This window comes from Mytilinidion resinicola, assembly GCF_010093595.1.
Source record: "Mytilinidion resinicola strain CBS 304.34 unplaced genomic scaffold BDZ99scaffold_11, whole genome shotgun sequence".
Taxonomy (NCBI): Eukaryota; Fungi; Ascomycota; class Dothideomycetes; order Mytilinidiales; family Mytilinidiaceae; genus Mytilinidion; species Mytilinidion resinicola.
The window spans coordinates 764,646-785,725 of NW_022985447.1; the positions used below are offsets into that span (position 1 = coordinate 764,646).

At 50.8% G+C, this 21,080-nt stretch overlaps 5 protein-coding genes across 5 annotated transcripts; 3 read left to right on the top strand and 2 right to left on the bottom strand.

Moving 5' to 3' along the window:
* Positions 1-7: 7 nt before the first annotated feature.
* On the top strand, positions 8-9,386 carry BDZ99DRAFT_533218 (uncharacterized protein; the record flags this gene model as incomplete). Its single annotated transcript, XM_033726502.1, has 8 exons — positions 8-235; positions 282-1,737; positions 1,795-2,135; positions 2,188-6,703; positions 6,755-7,145; positions 7,197-8,261; positions 8,310-9,306; positions 9,367-9,386. Exons 1-8 carry the CDS (start codon positions 190-192, stop codon positions 9,384-9,386), a joined length of 8,832 nt encoding a protein of 2,943 aa, XP_033575926.1. The 5' UTR covers positions 8-189.
* Positions 9,387-9,571: 185 nt separating this feature from the next.
* On the bottom strand, positions 9,572-11,390 carry BDZ99DRAFT_463815 (uncharacterized protein). The gene is made up of 6 exons (XM_033720155.1): positions 11,228-11,390; positions 11,101-11,173; positions 10,833-11,041; positions 10,635-10,774; positions 10,412-10,575; positions 9,572-10,348 (listed from the first exon to the last, which is right to left on the bottom strand). Exons 1-6 carry the CDS (start codon positions 11,305-11,307, stop codon positions 9,824-9,826), a joined length of 1,191 nt encoding a protein of 396 aa, XP_033575927.1. The 5' UTR covers positions 11,308-11,390; the 3' UTR covers positions 9,572-9,823.
* A 1,211-nt stretch (positions 11,391-12,601) lies between these two features.
* BDZ99DRAFT_463817 (putative choline dehydrogenase) lies at positions 12,602-15,083 on the top strand. The gene is made up of 3 exons (XM_033720156.1): positions 12,602-13,091; positions 13,147-13,727; positions 14,010-15,083. The coding sequence occupies exons 1-3, from the start codon at positions 12,697-12,699 to the stop codon at positions 14,867-14,869; spliced, it is 1,836 nt and encodes a 611-aa protein (XP_033575928.1). The 5' UTR covers positions 12,602-12,696; the 3' UTR covers positions 14,870-15,083.
* Positions 15,084-17,009: 1,926 nt separating this feature from the next.
* Positions 17,010-19,106, top strand: BDZ99DRAFT_521434 (MFS general substrate transporter; the record flags this gene model as incomplete). The annotated part of the gene is made up of 9 exons (XM_033725622.1): positions 17,010-17,073; positions 17,157-17,248; positions 17,308-17,378; positions 17,430-17,504; positions 17,557-17,731; positions 17,784-17,909; positions 17,959-18,030; positions 18,089-18,775; positions 18,828-19,106. 9 exons carry the CDS (start codon positions 17,010-17,012, stop codon positions 19,104-19,106), a joined length of 1,641 nt encoding a protein of 546 aa, XP_033575929.1.
* Positions 19,107-19,318: 212 nt separating this feature from the next.
* On the bottom strand, positions 19,319-20,671 carry BDZ99DRAFT_533224 (uncharacterized protein; the record flags this gene model as incomplete). The annotated part of the gene is made up of 1 exon (XM_033726503.1): positions 19,319-20,671. One exon carries the CDS (start codon positions 20,669-20,671, stop codon positions 19,532-19,534), a length of 1,140 nt encoding a protein of 379 aa, XP_033575930.1. The 3' UTR covers positions 19,319-19,531.
* Between the last annotated feature and the right edge of the window lie 409 nt (positions 20,672-21,080).

Below are 21,080 nucleotides of genomic sequence, written 5' to 3' on the forward strand. Positions count from 1 at the left end.
CCTCGCCCACGCAGTTAACGCCAGCTCTTCCGGTGAATGAAGCTCTGTCGCTACATAACTAGACGTCCTACAGCACGCGCCATGCTCAATATCTAGGGCGCTGCATCGAAGCTCCCGATATGACACTCCCCGTCCTACAACCTCATCCGTTGGCGTGGAACTTCTCCGCCGCCTCCAACCACACCCACAATGCAAACCAGCATGGCCGAAGTCGACCACCCGCTAGGTCCGAAAGGTAGCCTTCTAGACAGCCAATTACCCGCTCAATCTAACGTGTCCAGGTCTGTTTGCTACTGCAGTCGTCGACGTGAATAAAGCGGTCGAGAAACTCACGAGAGACAACTACTCCCGCTTGAGGTCGGAGCTGAGTGCGCTGGAGCTTAAAGAATTTGGAGACCTACTCGACGATATCGCGAGCCGTGTGGTTGACGACCGGCCGCTCTTCCTGCGCGGCAAGTCGAGCACAACTGCAGCGAAGTCGCGATTGAGGCTGCGCTCGAAAGCGCTTCGCCTTGTTGTCAGCCACAGCCTGTCTCGCATTTCAGGTACCCGAGTCAGCGACCTCATAACCCATATCGACCAGACGGTCCGGTCAGGAAGCGAGGGCTTCATTGCGCCGTTGCTGCCGGAGTATCCTCAGATCTTGCGGGTACTCGTTGCATCCAGTACAATCGTGGAACGGCTGTCGGAACAAGACAGAAATACTGCACTAGACCTATGCACTGATCTCCTTCCTCTCATAGTAGAGAGGCAGACTGGAGGCAGTGCTCATTCCAATGGGCAATCAATAAGATCCGCTAGTGAATCTTTGTACAAATCTTCGAGCGTCGCTACGCCAAAAGTATTAGACGAGGAATCGAAATTGGATTTCAAAGAATCCGCGAACGCATTTCTATGGGCCTTGGCACATATAGTGGGTGCATCAAATGCCCCCGTTTTCGACAAGGACAGGTCAGAGCATATTCTCTCTGCGGCAATCAAATGTCTCGAAACGCGAAATGTAGACACCAAGTGTGGCTTCCAACTGATCAATTCTCTCCTCAAATTAAGTACGCTAGACTCTGGAGAGTTCACCAAGTCGGCGGTTCGGCGTTTGATGCCACTGCTCAAGTCTTTTTGGTCCCTGAAAGAAATAAGAGAGGAGCTATTGATCATGCTAATCTACACTGACGCTTATATTTCAGCCATGATCCGGTCGGACGATGATGAATCATTCAAACTTGATCTTACATCGCTCTTAGAGACGATGCAAGCAGACTACAAAAAGTTCAAATTAGCGCATGAAGTGCTCTGTTTTCGGCATGCAGGGAGACCTGTCGGAGCAAGATTCCCAATTGGTACACTTGCTTACTCGCTGCACAGCGAGCATGAGTTCTTGAAGTCTGACGCCTGTACCTCTTGGATGCATGCCTTCTACATATCCCACTTTGCGTCCATGCTCGATTCCCAACAGAATCGTAACGCTATCAAGCGTGAGCATGACAATGACATTGTCGCAAAAAGATCTCGTGTTGAGCACCGCCTTCACGAGTACTTGCGCGAAGCATCTGATCGTCGATTGCAAACAGCTACTAAGACCGAGGACACTAGAGCCGCTGCTCTGCAGGTGATTTCTTTCATGGTACAAGAAGGACCACTAGACGACGAGGATTTGCTTCAGGTTCTTGAGACACTCAATCCTTTGATAACTCACGATACGCCCGGTGTGTCTGCCTGGGCATTGATTGGGCTCACAGCGTAAGTTTTCCTTATCCTACAATTAGGCTGATGTGAGCTGACTCAATTTGTTACCAGGACGGCATTTCAAACATCATCAAAGTCTTCCAAGTTTACAGCTCAATGGGAATCTATTTGGCAGACCGCTGCTCGCACCATCACGTCCGATTCTTCTTCTCGAGCTGCGTGCCATCTAATGAACGTGGTCCTCAGACTCGGGCTTGTATCATATGAATCCATCTCCGAGGTCGTCGAAAGAGTGCTGTCGTCTGTTGAGCTCAATGGGCCATCACTGCTCACCGAGTCTAGCTCGTCTTTATGGACCGCTCTTCTCCGTGGACGGACGGAGGGAAACCCGACGCTGTTTAATGAAACGTCAGAGCGTATATTACAATGGTTGTATTCCAAATGGACGCCCAGTATGTTGTCTCGTTCTGTCGTAGACCTTACTTCATACTCACAATTGCATAGACCTCTTTTCAGAAAGATCATACGCTGAACCTAATTCCCTCTATTGCAATTCTCGAGACGTTCTCCGACTAATTGCGGCGTGCCTCGACCGACCCTCGCTCCCAGCCAGTGGGTCATCATTCGCCGTCTTGAAACCCATCGGTACAGCATGGCTTCACGCACAGTCTTGTCGTGAGCTCACCAATTATCTACTGCTTTTCGACGAGAGTCTCCCATTTCAAACAAGTTTAGACGTAGAGTCTTTTACTTCAGATGTCAACACATCTCAACCTACCAATCATTTGCTGATGACAGAAGCAAGAGTGTTCGACTTCCTGGTCTCAGAGTTGGAAAAAACTCAACAAAAATGGAAACCGTGGACAATAGAATCCCCCCAGAGTATCACCCAAAATATGCTTCGAATAGTTGCCACGCTGGGGTTCGTATGTTCCGCTTTATGTTATGCTGGAAGCCCTTCGCAGATTCGACGAATACAAAAGCTGGAGACGGTGCTAGAAGCCTTGTTTCGCAGCTTCAGTAGCCTCTTCTCTCGTCGCTTGGATGACAAATATAAGCTGGATACAGTCCTTCACGTGTTTGCTCAATCCGCACCTGACATTAGCCAAATCAAATCTCTGGATCCCAAGTATTTTCGCGAATCCGGAATCTGCGCTTTTGCTATCCACATGTCGAAGGCCTTGGAAACCCAAAGAGTTTTGATGGAATCCTTTTATACCGAAGACATCGACTTTATGGACATTGACGATGGACCGGATTCTCAAATGACAGACGAAACTTTGCCTCGGGACCGGCGTGTGTCCCGGTATGATCTCGCTGCTAGTACGAGCCTAGAATCTCTTCGGTCATCATGTTCCGCCTACTTGAGTCTAATTGCTTGCGTCGTCAAGTCTCCAGTCGATAAAGAAGCCTACAACATTGTACCATCCGGATTCGTGAGCCATCTTACATCCATATCTGCGGCAGAGCTCCTTCACTGCCGACAGTTCGTAAGTGCGCTGATCTCGGGTCCTGGAAGGCTACAAAAAGCAACTTGTCAGTCGCTGCTCGATCACATTGGAGACGAAGTCATGCGTCAAAATGAGTACCAGACTTCAGAAGTCGCCGAAGGCATGCTCTTGGAATTATTGATCGGCACTGAAGCCTTGTGGACGGACGGAGGGTCGAAAGATCCAGAGACACAGGTTCTCTACGCAACCGGACAAGACTTCTATGAATGGTTTCTAGGTGGATATGAGGCTTATGGCTGGGCAAAGTCGACTAACCTGCAAATAGGGGTTTCCAATTTGTGTCTCTGTTTGTCAAGATCACAGCCCGAATTTGCGCAAAGCCTCTCCCTGCCATCTGTACGCACCAGTCTCTTCACGTTACTCGCCTACTCAGACATTCCGGTCCAATACCATATCGCACAATGTCTACCTGACATGTTCAACAATTTTGTCCTAGCAACGCATGACTCGGTATTCGCCGATATTCACGAGAGCCTACCCAATCGAGATCGTCCAGAAGACATTGCCATTCGTTTGCTGGTTCTGTCTCGCCTAGGTTCAAGTTGGCATACGCTTCTACGTAGATGCGTTTATCTCATATTCGAGACGGCAGGCTTCTTTGATTGCGCCATGGCACATGCAACGCACTGCATAAGCAATGTGTCGGAATCCATAAAGCTGGGAAGTTCGCAAGAACTCTTTCGGATATTTGCACCACAAATCATATACAGCTGGCTGAAAACCGGAAAGAAGTTCGCGGATATACCTTTCCTTGCTTTCGACTACAGCACCCTTCTAGATCTTATTGAAGATGTCGAAGACGAAGCATTTGGCCAAGCAATGATGTTCGCAAAGGAAGATGAGTTGGAATACCTAGCGAAGCTTTCGAAACAACCAGTTCAAGAAGGGTTGAAGAGGAACTTTGCGAAAGCAGCCGCCTACAGCATTTCGTGGGATACTTGCAGCCGTAACGGGAAAAACAAAACGCCAAGCAACGATGCGCGCCTTAAGACGCTTCTTGAGCCCGAACAGTACTCGCAGCTCTTTCATTGGCACTTTCCTCGCATTCTTGGAATCGTCATATACAGTATGGACAACGAAGATCTTCTTGAAAAACGCCTTGCAAAGCGTCCCCCATATGTCAATACTTCCAATGCGTTGAAAGAAATCAAGACCACGAGTCATTCAAGTCAAGATCTACCCGAAGGCATAGCACCATCATTTACTGCTAAGTATTTGAGCGATCAAATAGAACGCTTGTGCCGTAGAACGAGTATGGATCCTGTGAGTTTCTGGACCGCCGAAATATTTGTCTTCGTGATGAGGATGCTTCTTGATCGAATTCATCCAGCTTTGGGCTCTTTACACGCATGTTCCATCATTCGGAAAATCCGGGTATTAGTCGGCTTAGCTGGCCCCATTGCTTTGGACGGGTATCCTTTGCAAATGACTTTGCAATCCTTGCGGCCCTTCCTCACAGACAGCCAATGCGCTGAAGATACCCTAGGAGTCATGCAGTATCTCTTCGAGCATGGGAGACCCTTCTTGTCCTCGCAATTGTCCTTCATCACCGGCATTGGGCTCTCAATTCTTACATCGATCCGGGTTTTCTTGGGTTCAACACAGGAAAGTACAACCCAAGAAAGCCAGTACCAAGCGACTATGGACAGAGCCAAGTCATTCCATTCGTGGTTCACTGCGTATCTCGAGTCATACTCGGCATCCACTCAAGGCAGCAAATCTCTCCTCAAGGCATTCAAGTCCATCATCCGCGCCGCTTCACAAACGCGTATTGAAGGAAATGCTATTGCCGGAACCGCTGAGAGCAGGCTTTTGCGGGAACTACTGGACGATGAACGTAGCGAGAGATCCCTTCTAAGCGCCCCATCTCGCGAAATCGCTTTCAATCTTCTGTGTCAAAATTTCCAACCTCCAAAGTCTATGCAAGATGACATCATGGGCACCGACGAGAAAGCAGCCCGCTTTGCGCCTCAAGTGTGGCAATCTTGCCAGCGTGCTGGTGTGGGCGAAGGCTACCTTATCTGGGCCGCAAGAGTGCTTGGACGTGCGTTCGGCGCCCATGGAGAACTCGAACGGGGCTTACGAGTTGCAAGTATCGAACGCAACGGATCTTACACGCTACGGAAGTATAGGTTTCGTAGCTCGAGAGCTGCCATCTTCCACTCGCTTGCAGAGCTTCTCTGGAGTGATGACCGCAAGGAGATGGGCCTTGCGGAAAGAACAATTCGACTTACTCTCACCAAGGCTAAGACAGCTGAGCAGCAGGCGGAACTCGACCAGATTCTTCCCCAGACTCTGTCTGAATACATCTCCACCGCACTGACCCTACCATTGTTGTACACATATCCAATTCGTCAAAATGACCCTCTTTCAACCGTCAAAATCATGGCGCGCCCAACGCCGGAGAAAACAGTTTCCTTGTGGATTCGAGATCTCACAGTCAACTTGTGTGAGATTGCCTCGCAAGATTCTCTCCTCAGTTCCTTGTCGGACATTCTCCAGGGCATAGAAGGCTATCCAGAAAAGCTCTTCCCATTTATCCTTCATCTAGTACTTCACCAGGAATTCGATGGGCAGCGTAGTGTTCGTGACGCAATTTCGAGAGCATGTTTATCTTGGTTCGAGGGCCGCAGTCAGGCCACTGTGCCCTACATTAAGATTCTGATACGAGGAATCCTCTATCTACGCACTCAGCCCGTACCGCATGAGGTTACCCGCGAAGATCGTGATCGGTGGCTCGACATCAACTATCTCAAGGCTGCAGAAGCCGCCACAGCATGCGGCATGTACAAGAGTGCTTTGCTTTTTGCAGAGACCCATTCTGCTCCACCCGTGCGTAGCTCTCGGCGATCGTCTACAGTGCCACAATCGAGCATACCAACAGAGCTCCAGTTTGCAATTTACAGGAATCTAGACGAGCCTGATTCGTTCTACGGAGTTGAAAGAGAGCCAAGTCTGCCGTCTATACTGGACAGGTTGGATTACGAAAACAATGGTATCAAGAGCCTACTCTTTCGTGGCGCCCTCATGGATAGCCAAATGCGGCAAATGACCTCCGTCGATCCGGCGGACTCGCGCGGGATGATCAAATCGTTCATCACGCTTAACCTGAATAGCGTCACACACCATTTGCTGTCAAACGAAACATTTCACAATACGGGTCCAGAGGTGGTCAACAGCACTCTGCATACGGCACGAAAGCTTGAGCAATGGGACATACGGGCCCCTCAGACCAATCATTCGGAGGCCAGTACCATCTTCAAAGCTTTCCAAGGCCTCCATTATTCGTCAGACTCTGCCAGTGCTCGTGCAGCCATCGATGGTCAGTTATTAGTAACAATAGGGAACCTTGTTGGCCGTGAGAACTCTTCGAGTGCCATTAAAGCTTCGCTTAGAACACTGGCGGTTCTCACAGAAGTAGACGATGTTGTCACTGCATCAGACCCAGATCAGTTGGCAGACGCGTGGACTCAAATGCAGTCTCGTCTGGGTTGGATGCAGAATGGCCAGTCAGTACCTCAATCTCCCATACCACAATTTGTGTGCTAATTCAGTGCCAGGTTTGATGATGTCAGGCTGATTATGTCCTGTCGAGAAACTCTATTTAGCGTTCTGAGTAGCAATGCCCAGCTCCAAAGCTCGCTGCGTGTGACGCCAAGAGACATCCGCCACAGGGAGATTGCGGCACTGCTTTCTTCCTCTGAGATAAGTAGAAAACACGGCGCCTGGCAAGAATCTCTAGCAAGCGCTACCTACTTGTCGTCCATTGTGCGCCAATGCACGTCTGTTGGGCTCAATATCGAAGCTCTTGCTGAAAACGAGGTTGCCAATGTACTCTGGGAGCAAGGAGAGACCGAAACGTCTATTCGCATTCGACAGAAGCTTTTGAGCAGGGATGATTTGTCAGCACAGTCAGATACGCTGTCGGTGTCGATCTTGCTGGTTAAGCTGGTAAGTGATACAACACTTTGAGCCTCCTATCTCCTTCACTCACTGCGTTAGGGACATCACATGGCCGAAGCTCGATTAGAGAAGCCCGAAGTCATCATCAAAAATTACCTCAAACGCGCCACAGCAGAGTTGAAAGGTGAACATCATGGTCTTGAGCCCGGACAGGTGTTTCACGAATTTGCGTCCTTTTGCGATAAACAACTCCATGACCCTGACTCAATCGAGGATCTAACGCACATTAAGGCAGCTATGGAACGTAAAGGCGAGGAAGTCGAAGAGTACGAAAATCTAGCCAGATCGTCGAGGAATAGCAAGGACAGGGAGGGTTATAGAAAAGAAGCGGCAAGGTCAAAGAAATGGCAGGAACTCGACAGCACTGAGTACGAGAAGTTGCGCGCAAATAGGGAGGATTCCCTTCGACAGTGCCTTGAGAACTACCTTCTCGCATTGCAAGCGTGCGATAACTATGACCACGACGTACTACGCGTCTTCTCCCTCTGGCTTGAGTATGCGGAAATACCACTTGCCAACGAAGCCGTCGGGCGTCAACTTCCGAACGTTCCCAGCGGCAAGTTTGCTGTGCTGATGAACCAGCTCTCCTCAAGATTGCAAGCCGAAAACACCGAGTTTCAGGCCCTCCTAGCAGGGCTCGTGTTTCGATTGTGCACCGACCACCCTTACCACGGAATGCATCAAATATATGCAGGTGCGATGCCATCTCCAAACAAGGATGACGCGACGAAGTCGAGAGTAGCAGCCGCAAAGAGTATTTCTGTTATGCTTAAGAAGGACTCGAAGGCAAGCGTACACTGGTCACCCCTCGAGGAATCCAACAACTTATATCACGAACTCGCCATGGCCAAGGCAGAGGCGGATAAAAGGGTTGGGGGGGAGCAATACCTAGAAAAGCATCCACAGGGAAAAAAGCTCATGCAAAGGATTCCCGGACTCAAAGTGCCACCTGCAACGATATCATTGGATATTCGGCCCAATTGCGACTATAGCGATGTGCCAAAAATTGTCAAATTCAGAAACCAAATATCAATAGCAAATGGGTTGAGCGCTCCGAAGATTGTCACAGCGTTTGCGTCTGATGGGAAACCCTACAAGCAACTGGTAAGTGGTTTCTCAGACTCCGTAACCACTGGTATTAACAAGTGACAGTTCAAATCCGGCAACGATGATCTGCGACAGGACGCAATTATGGAGCAGGTTTTCGAGCAGACTTCGGGAGCTCTCAAAAATCACCCGGCGACTCGTACTCGTAACTTGCATATCCGCACTTACAAAGTTGTGCCACTTTCTTCCCAATCGGGACTTATGGAGTTTGTACCGAATACTATGGCTTTGCATACCTATCTAATACCTGCACACGAAAAATACTATCCCAAAGACCTGAAAAACGACCAGTGTCGAAGAGCAATTGCTGACGTCAGCACCGAGTCAAATGCAGTCAGAGTGAAGAAGTACAGGGAAGTAACGCAACGCTTCAACCCGGTGATGCGTTATTTCTTCCTAGAACGCTTCGAGGACCCGGATGAATGGTTCGAGAAACGACTTGCTTATACCCGATCCACAGCCGCTATCTCCATACTTGGCCACGTTCTTGGGCTCGGAGACCGGCATTGCCACAACATTCTCCTTGACGAGCAGAGTGGAGAAGTCGTGCACATTGATCTTGGTATCGCGTTCGAGGCAGGCCGTGTCTTGCCAGTACCAGAGGTCGTGCCGTTTCGCCTTACAAGAGACCTGATAGATGGCATGGGCTACACCAAGACCGAAGGTGTTTTCCGGCGGTGCTGTGAGTTTACGCTAGATGCGTTGCGTGAAGAACGCGAGGGTATCATGACGCTGCTCAACGTTCTCCGCTATGACCCACTTGTTAACTGGTCCTTGTCGGTCTCCAAAGCGAAACGTTTGCAAGACGAACAGGGTGAGGGCAGAGATGCCATGAGAGAGTCCCGAGCATCAACGCTAGCTCCCGGTGGAGATGAGCTTGTAGTAGACCAAAGCAGCAAGAAGGAAGACGATACAGGCGAAGCGGGTCGTGCGCTATCTGTCGTGGAGAAGAAGCTTTCGAAGACGTTGAGCACGGCCGCAACAGTCAATGAGCTCATCCAGCAGGCGACCGATGAGCGGAACCTGGCTGTTCTTTTCTGTGGTAAGTTGACTCCTCCAAGACAAAAGAGTTCTGCGCTTTTCGCTAACGCACGTTTTGTAGGTTGGAGTGCTTATGTATAGGCACTGGTGTTGGATTCCTAAATGAACCTAAAAAGATCACTCTCAGATGTTCCTAAAGCCTTTGCATTGTCGTGAGAGCCTACATACGCTTTCGGTGATTTTACCTGTCAAGCGTTTTGGCGGGCGGAAAAAAAGAAATGTTATAGCTCATCGTGATTGCACTTTTGGCGTCTAGTCGCATGCATGCGGTCTTTGAGTTATTCTTTGAATTCTCTAAACATACAACCGGGTCATTTGGCTTCTAAATCGTGGTATCGGAACAGTAAGAAAATCGTACACTAAACGAAGGCGCGGCGTTTCTGAACCAAGCGGTTAATGGCCGTGACGTCTATATCCAATCGCAGACTCCCACACATGAAAACCTGACAACATGTGCCCGGTAATTCAATCAAAATCTCCGGGGTTCGCTTTCCAGCAGACGCCAATTTCGTAGACTTTTATGACCTTGTACTCGTCACATCGATCTCAACTGTTCGAACGATATCGCCTTTTTCCACGTCATTTTGCTCCCGTCCCTGCCCAACCCGGGTTCGGTACCCGTATGGTGCCAGCTCTAGTGGCCCATCACGTAGCTCCAACGTGGTCGACTTGCCATCTGGCACAATTGCCTCTTGGCTCCCGTCTCTTCTCTCGATTCCCATGTCGCTATCTCTCTCACTGATACTGCCTCCGCGGCTGCCAAGCGGATAGCTTCCTTGCGGCTTGCTACCTTTGTACATCCGATACTGGGACAACTTGGTGCCATTTCCGGTATTCGATCCAGAGATGCCGCCAGGGGTACGGCGAGAGCCGCGTGAACCGGACCAGGTGTCGAGGCGGAAGAGAGATTTGAGGAGGGGCCAAAGGAGCGGAACGTTGGCCACGTAGACGGCTGTGGAAGCTTCGCCAATGTACCAGTTCAGGAAAATGGGCGAGTATGGCTGGGTGAAGTTGTAGTAGCGGTTGAGGATTGCGGTTAGGACCTATGGATCAAGGGGGTTAGAGAGATGGCTGTAAAAGAGCGACTGTGAAGGAGTTATACTTACAACAAAGAGCCCGAGGCTGAAGACGCTGTAAAGAATGATCTTCCGTTTTAGTGGCAATTGTGTCTTTGCGATCAGAGGAATAGGGATACAGAGCATAATCAGGTCCGAGGAGACGTTGAATACGGTGGAAGTTATCAGGTGGTTATAGTAAGTGGCACATTGTGCTTGGATAAGGGTTAGTCGTAGCCAATGGTACAGGTGACCTTCATGGAGAATGACTCACGGTACTTGACAGGAACTCTCCAGTACTCCTTGATAGGATGGCACCAGACCCCAAGGTACAATATCTCTACGAGAACGAACCCGAAGACGCAGTAGGCGGCAACCCACTTCACGATGAGGTGTTCTCTGGGAAGACCGTTTCTGAAGACTACTTTAGCATGGCCTTCGCAGTACGTAGATCGAGCCTACGATCACTCACGTTAACCGACTGTACATCAACAACAAGCATGCTTTGACCAGCCATGTCGTCGACAATTGGAACTCCTCCAGCGCGAGAGTCATCTTGCTACCCCATATGGCGTTTTTGACGCCTTGTGGAGATAACGTCTCGGCCACTCCAGGAGGTAGGTAGTTGCTTCCATTCTCCATCACTTGGTTCACGGATATGACATCGCCAGTGTATGTGATCTGGTATGAGGGGTTAGCATTCAGCGAATATGCAGGTCGACCCAGTGAAATCGACGTACAACAATGAAAGCCATGATCCAATCATCGGCTTGAAATTTGGAAAAGGCGCCAAGCGCCATCCGACGAGAAGCCCTATGCAGTGTCAGTGAGGCTTGACGCAATAATTAGAGTTCCGGGATAGCGAACATTCGCAGGGCGATCAGTACGATACCCACCGCGTACAGCGTCCATGATTCAATAGCCAGAACCTTGATCGGATCAGTCATTTTCAAGGGGTGTACGTGAGCACAGCATACACTATGGTATGGAATAAATGCGAGACGGTTCAAAGAGTGGGCGAAAACTCGCTCAGGGCCCCAGCTTAATATCAGCGATCTGGGAGATCAGTACATAGCAAGATAAGAAAAGCATTCATCAGGGGTACGCAATGTATGAGTGGCCAACGTGCACAAAGACGGTATTTGGCACATGCACTACAGCACTGGCGGGATTTGTGGATCAAATACGCAGCGTTAGTAAGTAGACGCGGGGGAAAAAACATCCCTTTGGGAGTCAACTATTTTACGCTTTTTTAAAAGTTGGCGTTCGCGAACGAATGCAGCAAGCAGGACTATGCTTATTCTGCGGATCGACTAACCGCATCTCGCGGCGGGGCGGGCTATTTATTGACTTGTCAGTCTGGCGTCAAGGCTACGGGGGCGCCGGGTGCTCGAGTCGACGGCAGCTGTGCACTAGGTGTGACTCCAGACGGAGACATCAGCATGGTACTGCGATGGTACGATGCAGGGGCGTGGGCTCCACGGCACGGCAGCGCTCTAGTGTTTGGACTGAAGAGCCTGCAACTTTATTCGGGCCGGACAGCACGCTCCACTTCCCGCCAAAGGACGAGGCGCGATGGTGTTGAGGCTTCCGTGCCTGGCGTGGACCCTGTCGAGCACCCTTGCACGAAAAGTGTCACTTCACGAATATGTGATCCTAACACTGCCTCCGCCAAAGAAACTCATCCCTTCTCGGCCTGTGAGTCCTCACCTAGTACCGTCCGAGTTCCTCTAGTACATTAGGAAGAATTGGAGGACGGCAGCTCTGAGTTCTGACAAGCCTGAGAGCTCTCCGGGCCACCTCGCAATACACTGCCACTTGTGTTCAAGGGAGCCAATGTACCCGTAGCCCCTACCAACGCGGCATGCTTCTTCCAACTCACCCCTTAGCCAGCGTCCAACCACGCAGGAGCGGCACAGTAGCAGCGACACCAGCGTGGCGGGAGCCTCTTCCATACGAGGCGCGGTGGGGGTGCAATCGGCGCAGCGAGGAAGAGTAGGCCCACGCGTCATTTGTCGTCGACAATGCGTTGCTGGCGCTGAGACAACTGCGCCGCCTCGTTCCCGGCAAACAACAAAGTCACAGCCAGCTGCAAGAGCTAGATCGAATGAGAGATCCGTCTGCGCCCGCTCGACAACTACTCCGCATCAGGGCTGCTGTGCAGGAGCATTAGGTTTTCGGGTACCTCGTCGGACCATTAAAAGGTGACTTGAATCACGGCTGGTGCTTCCCAGCCGTCCGAGACTGTCGAGAAGGCATTTCATCTTCTTTGTCTTTAATAGCCAGCGTCTTTTTCCGAATTTTCATGCTGCAAGCCTCAGATTCCCGCAATCGCCATGGCCAACCCCTCCATCTCTGCCCTGGGATTCTGCCAGCGCAAGTTCGACTACCTGATCGTCGGCGGCGGCACGGCTGGTCTCGTTGTTGCCGCACGCCTGACCGAGCATCCCGACATCACGGTTGGTGTCTTGGAAGCGGGACCTGCAGTCTTCGATGATCCTATCATCAACGTCCCCGGCCGTTTCGGAGAAAGCCTGGGCACAGGATACGACTGGCAATTTGAGACAACGCCACAGCCAGGCCTGAATGGTCGGCGCATTCCCTGGAACCGAGGTCGGGTCCTCGGCGGAACGAGCGCACTGAACTTCATGACCTGGAACAGAGGCAACCGGCAGGACTTTGATGCATGGGAAGAGCTGGGGAACAAGGGCTGGGGCTGGGACAGCCTTCTGTGAGTCCATTCGCCCCGCGTTGCCGTGCGCTCAGGCGTGCTCATGCTCAGCCAGCCCGTTCTTCAAGAAAACGGAGACCTTCGACGAGCCGTCTGCAGAGCATCAATCTCTTCACCATACCCAGTTCGAGAGCGAGTACCATGGCAGCAATGGCCCCATCCGGACTGTCCACTCCAAGGAGTACTCCGTGCCTCATCAATACTGGCACGAAACTTTGGAACGTCTCAGCACTAAAACCAACACGAGCCATTTCTCGGGATCTAACCTCGGGGCCTTCACCACCCTAACCTCCGTAGACCCAAACACAAGAACAAGGTGCTCTTCGGCGACTGCATACTACCTACCCAACTCAGCAAGGAAAAACCTTGTTTTGCTTACCGAGGCCACTGTCCAAGAAATAAACATCGAAAAAGACGGCCGAGACGAATGGGTTGCCAAAGGCGTCAAATTCACGCACGCCGGCGAGGTGTATGCCGCAAATGCAGGCTGCGAAGTGATACTCTGTGCAGGCAGCGTGCAGTCACCACAGTTGCTAGAGGTGTCAGGCGTGGGCAACCCTTCCGTCCTCGCGGCGGCTGGTATTCCCCTAAAAGTCTGCAATCCGAACGTGGGGGAGAACCTCCAGGACCACATGAGTAAGATCCTCCACTCCGTTCACAGCGCCAATACCATAGTCTATGTGTGTTTTCCTCGCGGCTGCTTGGGGCGCTTGAATGCGTTCTCAAATCCTGTCGATATTTACAATACTCCTGCTTATGGATAATGGGTACGTAACAAACCGTGTAAGAGGGTCAGCCTGAGCGTTTCTCGTCTGAAAAAATGAAGTCAACCACCCCGAGCAGTCACAAAGAAAGCACGCACAGACGACGGTAATCGCGTTATCCTAGCACTTGCAAGCCACCTAACAGTCTCTCTAGTGACTGCGATGGTCTTCGAGATTGACCGTAGCATCATCGGTCCCGATGAGTTACGAGCCGATCCGACGCTGGCTGCGGCTGCTGATCTTACTTATGAAACTTCGCAGTCTGGCGTTCGTGCAATGCTGCCATGTGCACTCAGCTACATTCCAGTCTCACAGGTCCTATCTTCCGCATCGATCGCGGAACTAGCGCGAAGGGTATCAACGCCGAGGAGCAGCCTGCGAGATCGAGTCCTAGCCAAGCAGTTCGCTCCAGGCGTGGTTCGCGGCCAGGTAGAATATCTGTTCGATGTCGGAAACTGGAGCTCATATTTCAAGTCAGAGCCTGGGAAGGTCTACGGCACGATGTTAATGATGCTCCAACTTCCCTTCAGCCAGGGCTCGGTCCATATTCCGCCAAGGTCTGCTGCAGGACCGCCCACGATGCAAACAAAGCCGGTCATTGACCCTCAGTATTATGGAGGAGATGGCGGCAGGGTCGACTTTGAAGTCATGACGACAGCGCAAAAGTTCGCCGCCAAGATCTGCTCCACTGCGCCGCTCTCCAACGTCATAAGGTCTCGCGTGTTTCCACCTCAGCAGGGCCCTGCAGCAGATGATGAGGACTTCACTGACTTTGTGAGAAACTACACCGCTTCTGACTGGCACCCTGTTGGCTCGTGTGGGATGGGCGGCTTGGCTGGCATCACAGCCGGAGTAGTTGACGACAGGTTGCGAGTGTATGGAGTTCGTGGCCTGAGAGTTGTCGACGCAAGCATAATGCCCCTGCAGATCTGCGCGCACATCCAAGCGACTATTTACGCGATTGGGGAAAAGGGCTCGGCTATGATCTTGGAAGATCGAGGGGTTGGGGGATGAGCAATGCGACCAGGCTCCGTAGTGAGGATCCGGACGCGTCGAGGATCCGAAGGTGGCATCAAGATAGGACAATGGTTGTTGAAGATTGCCTGTCCGCAGGGCTCCACTTTGGCTCCGTAATACCGCCTAGACACAAATATGATTGCGCACACGCTATCCCGCGGCCTTTCCGCTAACTATCCGCAGCTATCTATCGGGAAGGTCGTATTCTGTGAGCCTTATCTTTGCTTTTCTACGGTCTTCTTGCCTTCTTTCGTCGAGACCCACCTGCGAACCGACTGGAGACAAGCTCCAGGGCAATAGTCTTGAATGCCACCTGCAGCTGCTTGGCGGTTTGGGGTCTTCAATTGCCAGAAAACGCCACCAAGACATTCGTGCTCTCACTCCAAGCCAAAACCGGCCGTAGCTTTGAGCCCCCATGTCTATGCAGCGCAGCGTCTCCCAGCATTGCACAACTCACTCCAGCCATGCGCAGAGCTGGTTGACAGTCACGTGACTACAGGAATCTGCCATGAATGTTAAAAGCACACGTTGGCGACACACGCACTGGGAATTCCACCTTGCAGCAGCTGGTTTCCCTAGTCGCGTGTCCTCTGTGTGTGCCTGTGAGGCCCCTTATCTTCTCCCATCACTACTCCCTCTTCCTTCCTCTTGCACACCACACACCTCGCAGGCACACGTAGAAGATACAAAATAGGGAATTTCATCCTATCTTTGGTGTATTCCCCAACTTTCAAGTCTTGTATGTGTATTTTTAGGGTCTTTAATTTCTTAAGGTCACGTGAGCTTAGTGAGTTGTGCGATGCTGGGAGACGCTGCGCTGCATAGACATGGGGGCTCAAAGCTACGGCCGGTTTTGGCTTGGAGTGAGAGCACGAATGTCTTGGTGGCGTTTTCTGGCAATTGAAGACCCCAAACCGCCAAGCAGCTGCAGGTGGCATTCAAGACTATTGCCCCAGGCTCCATAGTGGCTGATTGCGGGACCCGCCTGCGTGGTACCGGCTCGCTGGCGCTTCCTAGTGGGCCAGCCGGAGCCTGAGGCCCTGGAAGACCCTGCAATCCTCGAGCCCTCCAGCTGGAGGCGGGAAATGCGTCTTGGCATCGAGCTGGAGGGGTGGAAGGGAGGCTCGGCACCGCGATCCCCGCGGCGCCGGCTCTGTGAGGAAGGGGTGCCGATGCCGCCATATAGCCAAGACGCAGCTAGATACTAGGTCCAGGGCCATCTCGCGGCATGAGGAACGCTGCGTCCTGAGACCATAATGCATACCTTGCCCATAACTGAAGTCAAACGAGTCGCGCAATCGGTCCAGATTTGCTATTTCACGATTGGTATGGGCGGGCTTTGTCAAATAGAGAGGATTCAGTACAACATTGTCAGGCCATTGGGTTGATAAGACCTTCTGCGCTTCTTTGATCCACCCGTCAAGATACATACCTTGAGCATACTTACTCGCAGGCACGCTTCCAACTGCCACGGGTTGGCACTTGCCGACTACGCAAGCTCGCTAATCGCCATGTTCCTTCGCACGACCTCTTCCCGCCTCCTTCGTATCACAGTAACCAACTGCATGGTTCTCCGCCGCTTTGCTTCTTAGTTCTTCCATGGTGCACAAAAAGAAGGGCCTTCTTGCACGTCTAGCCACAAGGAGTGGTGTGTCCGCACCCGACGTACAGACTACTAATTGCGGCTCCACGCAAGAGTACGCCACCGCAACAAGCACTGGTCGACAAAGCCCATCCAGCTAGCACCTGCAGCGGCTCTCATCCTGGTGTCCAGGTGCCGGGGCGCTGAAACCATCGTGCATCCTACGTTCCGGATCTAGCGGCGTACAGCACAACCGCCATGCCGGGGCGTCTTCGTCTGGGTTGCCGTCTCAGTGGTCATCCCAGTGGTGGGGAGTATTGCCCTGGGCTCGAGCGCCCACGTTATGCCTTTTGTCAACCCGTCCCAACGGCCTGGAAGGCGTTCGACTATCTCCCGCAGAGAGAGCCTCGCTTCGCCGCATACCGGCATCCATTTGCATTTGTTTTCGACGGTAGCCTTCTTCCCTAGCACCCCACCTCTCCTCAGTCCCCAGGCTTCTTCTTTTGCTTTTCTACATCCTTCATAACCCTCCAAATCTTATTGAGGGATATCAAAATGGTGGACCGAACTGAGGTAGACGAGAGTAGATTCATCCCTGGAACTGCTCTGCTCGTAGATGGTATGCAACAGCCCATTTTTTACTCTGCAATTCGCTCGACACGTCCTCTAATCACCGTCTTACTGGAACCTAACGCTGCATAGATGCCGGACAGGAAGTTGGGAAGCATGCAGGGGGAAAGCATACTGAGATCGTCTTAATCCCTCCGCCTTCTGACGATCCTAATGATCCCTTGGTGAGTTACCACGATACGTTATATAAAAAGCGGTACTATCGCTAATCTGTCGTCTATAGAATTGGTCTATGAACCGGAAGAGGCTACAACTTACGCTAATGTGCTTGTACACTTTCATTCTCAATGGCTTGTGAGTCTGAATCAATCAGTGACAGCCTGTAGACCTAGTAACAAATGTCAGTGTAAACTTTTACGGCGTGGCCTACGTCGGATTGTCTGCGGACCTCAAGATATCCTTCAATGGATTGAACGTGGGGTAATTCTACCCATTTCAAACGCAATAGCAGTAACCTTACGTCGACGTCTAGGAGCGCGTTGCTGTTTCTGTTCAGCGGTATTGGTGCTGCCTTTTGGCAGCCAGTGGCTATGAAGTTTGGTCGACGACCGGTCTATATCATCGGGCTGATCATCACCACGGTCGGTAGCATCGTTGGAGCTACGCAGAAGGACTTCAATATCTGGTGTGTCTTCAATGTCATCTGGGTAAGGCGCACCTCACTATAGAGCGAATCAAACGTCACTAACAATTCGAAAGGGTCTCGGATGCGGGCCGAAGGAGGGACTACCCCAGATCTCTCTGCAGGACACATATTTCGCGCACGAGATGGGAGCCAAGGTTGGCTACTGGGCTCTGTGCTATAGCGCTGGCGCTTTCATAACAGTGAGTTGTATATCGAACCCAACTCGTGATCCAAACTGACTCTGTATAGCCACTTGTCGCAGGATACGTGTACGTCCAGCTGAGCTGGCGCTGGTGTTTTTGGATCACAGCAATCGGCTTGGTCAGTCACTTTCAATTGTCTAAAGGTTTGCCGATCGTCATGTCTAACTACTGCACAGGGCGCTCTAGCTATACTTCTCTTCTTTACCCTAGAAGAGACGCTGTACCCGCGCACTTTCACGACCGAAGGAGTCTCGCCGTCTGTCTCCGGTGCTGGGTCGACCAGTGAGAAGTCTGACCCAGACGCCGTCAGCAGTGACGAGAAGGGCGCGGTCACTGTGTCCACTGCTCTACCTTCGCAGAAAAAGCTGAAAACCTTCTGGGAAGCGCGTCCATTTCATGTATACGGTATTAATCCTGGCCCATCCTGGCGTGACCTCTTCTTCCGACCATGGGTACTAGCAACTTTTCCGCCTGTCCTTTGGGCTGGCTTCTTTGCTGGTGTTTCGGTGTGCTGGTGGGCTGCGATATTCACAACCCAGTCTGAGTTTTTCTCCGCTCCTCCCTACCTTTGGAGTGGAGAATCCGTTGGTCTCACAAATGCGGCTGCTCTGATTGGAAGTATTCTGGGCACGATCTTTGCGGGGAATATCAGCGATTGGTGGATCCTGGGCGCTGCACGCAGGAACAAGGGCGTCCGCGAGCCAGAGCAGCGCTTGTCTCTCCTGCTCGTGACCGCCATCATCACAGCGGGTGGGCTTAACATGTATGGTTACGGCGTGTGGCACGGAGTGCACTGGACTTGCCCTGTGTTTGGCATGGGCCTCATGGCATTCGGCTTCACCGCCTGCTCCATCATTGCAGAGGTAAGAACACAACCCTCTCTACTCCTGATTTCTCACATCTAACATGATTTAGACATACGTTCTCGACTCCTACCGTGCCGTCGCCGCGGAAGCCCTCGTGCTGCTTAACATCTTCCGAAATCTCATCGGTATGATCTTTGTCTTCGCGATCCAGCCGTGGTTGGACCACTCTGGTTGGGGCAACGCGTATGTTCAGATGATGGCTCTGGCTATCATCACACATATCACTGTCATTCCAATGATTATATACGGAAAAAAGCTTAGGGCAGGCACTTCTAAAAAATATCTCAAGATGTTGGAGGATAGTGGAATCCCGTTCACATATGCGTAAGAGTTAACGGTGGCCAACAATTGGGATTTGGAAAGGGTACTACCTCCGCGGTTGCAAAAGTCTGTTGTTTTTCGGCGATCACCGAGGCACGGCCACCACAATCAAATGAGCACAACACCATCAAATTACAAGCTATCTTTGTATCTATTGCTGTAGGCCGGTTCTGCGTGTTTTGATCTGTGTGCCAGGCCTTTCCAATATTCAATTGCCATGCGGTGTTGTACCTTTTTCTCAAAGGTTTCTGAGTGCTGCCAAACAACAATCATTTCCTTCTCCCTTTGGGCCTGCACAGCAGCACCAGCGCTCGTGGTGTTAAACCGAGCCCTGGCCAATTCCTTCTTCTGATCCTTGTGAAGATGCTCAATTGGGTTTAGGTCTGGTGAATTGGTTGGTGTATCAAGAAACTTGATATCAAGCTCATGAATTTAATCAGCCAACAACCGCCTTGCCTTATGATGAACACCAACGTTATCCTCAACAATATAGATCTCCTTTCCTGGATTAATCCTCCTTAATTCCAAATAGTAAGGAAATAAGGTTAATTCATACACTTTAAAAGCGTACCAAACAAAATCTAACCCCCCCTTTTTAGCGTCTCTTTCTAACTTCTCATATTTAAACAACCGATCGATTGTCATACGCCGCTTTCTTCCAACACGTTGGCCAGGTGGAAGCGATGCATTATAGCGTGCGATGTCGGCATTTGTATCCACAAGAAGTTGATATTGGGGCGTGCCAGGAATTAATGCTTGGTGTTTATTATGGTCCACTCGAGCCTTTAATTTAGACACCTGGAAATCCAATCTTCGCGCTAAATCTATTGTTTCCTCTTGCTCCTCGTAGTTCCAAATAAGGCATGGTCTTTTAACGCGTGTATCATTGCTGGCGGCGTCCCATTGCATCTTGATAAACCGTGGATCGTGGGCATCGTCTGTGTATATATCTACACCACGTGGAGCAGATACATGCGTGTGGCCGGTGCCTCCAAAATTAACAGGCGTCTCACCACAACTAATAAGAATTGTGTTGTGAGGATCCAGGCTTAGGATAAGCTCGATATATCGTTTGCGATCGTCTAAGTCTAATTTCGAGAGGGCCTTCTTTTCCAACGTGCGCTTTCGAGGAATTGGCTTCGAATCAATTGGATCTGCTTGCGAATGTTCTTTTCCTTGAAGGATATTATGAACTTGTTTAGCATCAAGCGTTCCAAGTGGCTTGCGTTGTGTTGTTGTATGATCCTTTCGTACGCGCTCAAACGCTTGGTTGGCAGCATCCACCTGGTGGTGCCACCTGTATTGTCCACGCGTTGCTTCTCGGATTCGAATTGACGCTTCAGATCCAGGTTCTACACGCCTAGGACGACCAGATCTAGGCGCAGGATCTCTATATTCAAGCAGCGTGTTGACATTGTTGGTGCCGGCGCGTCTAAAGGCTCTAGAACAGATTTGTTGGGCGGCGGCGGCAGAAACACCATCAATCTTGCTGGCAATTGCTGGAAAACTGAGTTTATCATGAAATCGATATTGAATAACCAATGCGCGTTTGGCTGAGCTGATTTGGGCCATGTTGTGTGGAGAAATCACAACTCCAAGTGGTGTTTACATTTCACGAGATTGGCGTTCGTGCACGGATCACAACAGACTTTTGCAACCGCGGAGGTAGCGAAACAAATAGTCCCGAACACATTAGCGCTTATAGAGATCAAGGTTTTAGACACCAGTAATTCACACCATAGATGATAACTGCAAGACGGTACAAATCCTGTCATGTTGTAATACTCCTAATTGTTCAATAAATTGCAGGGTGTTGAGATTTAGGTTTCTATTTGTGAATAATTACTGATTAGTAAAGCCAATAAACTTGTTAAAGTGCTTCGCATGAGATTGGTAGAGGAGCAGCAAAAAAGGTAGAAGCTTCTCCTCCTTGTTTAATATCAGATGGTAAAATCCTCTATAACCCTGCGTTAAACTTATA

Bases quoted from the DNA above. Each gene is read 5' to 3' on its own strand.
- BDZ99DRAFT_463815 (XM_033720155.1), bottom strand. From the start codon at position 11,307: ATGACTGATCCGATCAAGGTTCTGGCTATTGAATCATGGACGCTGTAC. The intron at 11,174-11,227 runs GTTCGCTATCCC...GACACTGCATAG, and splicing joins GTACTGATCGCCCTGCGAAT to GGCTTCTCGTCGGATGGCGC. The intron at 10,775-10,832 runs GTGAGTGATCGT...AGTAGTCTTCAG, and splicing joins TTGATGTACAGTCGGTTAAC to AAACGGTCTTCCCAGAGAAC.
- BDZ99DRAFT_463817 (XM_033720156.1), top strand. From the start codon at position 12,697: ATGGCCAACCCCTCCATCTCTGCCCTGGGATTCTGCCAGCGCAAGTTC. The intron at 13,092-13,146 runs GTGAGTCCATTC...ATGCTCAGCCAG, and splicing joins TGGGGCTGGGACAGCCTTCT to CCCGTTCTTCAAGAAAACGG. The intron at 13,728-14,009 runs GTAAGATCCTCC...CAGTCTCTCTAG, and splicing joins GAACCTCCAGGACCACATGA to TGACTGCGATGGTCTTCGAG.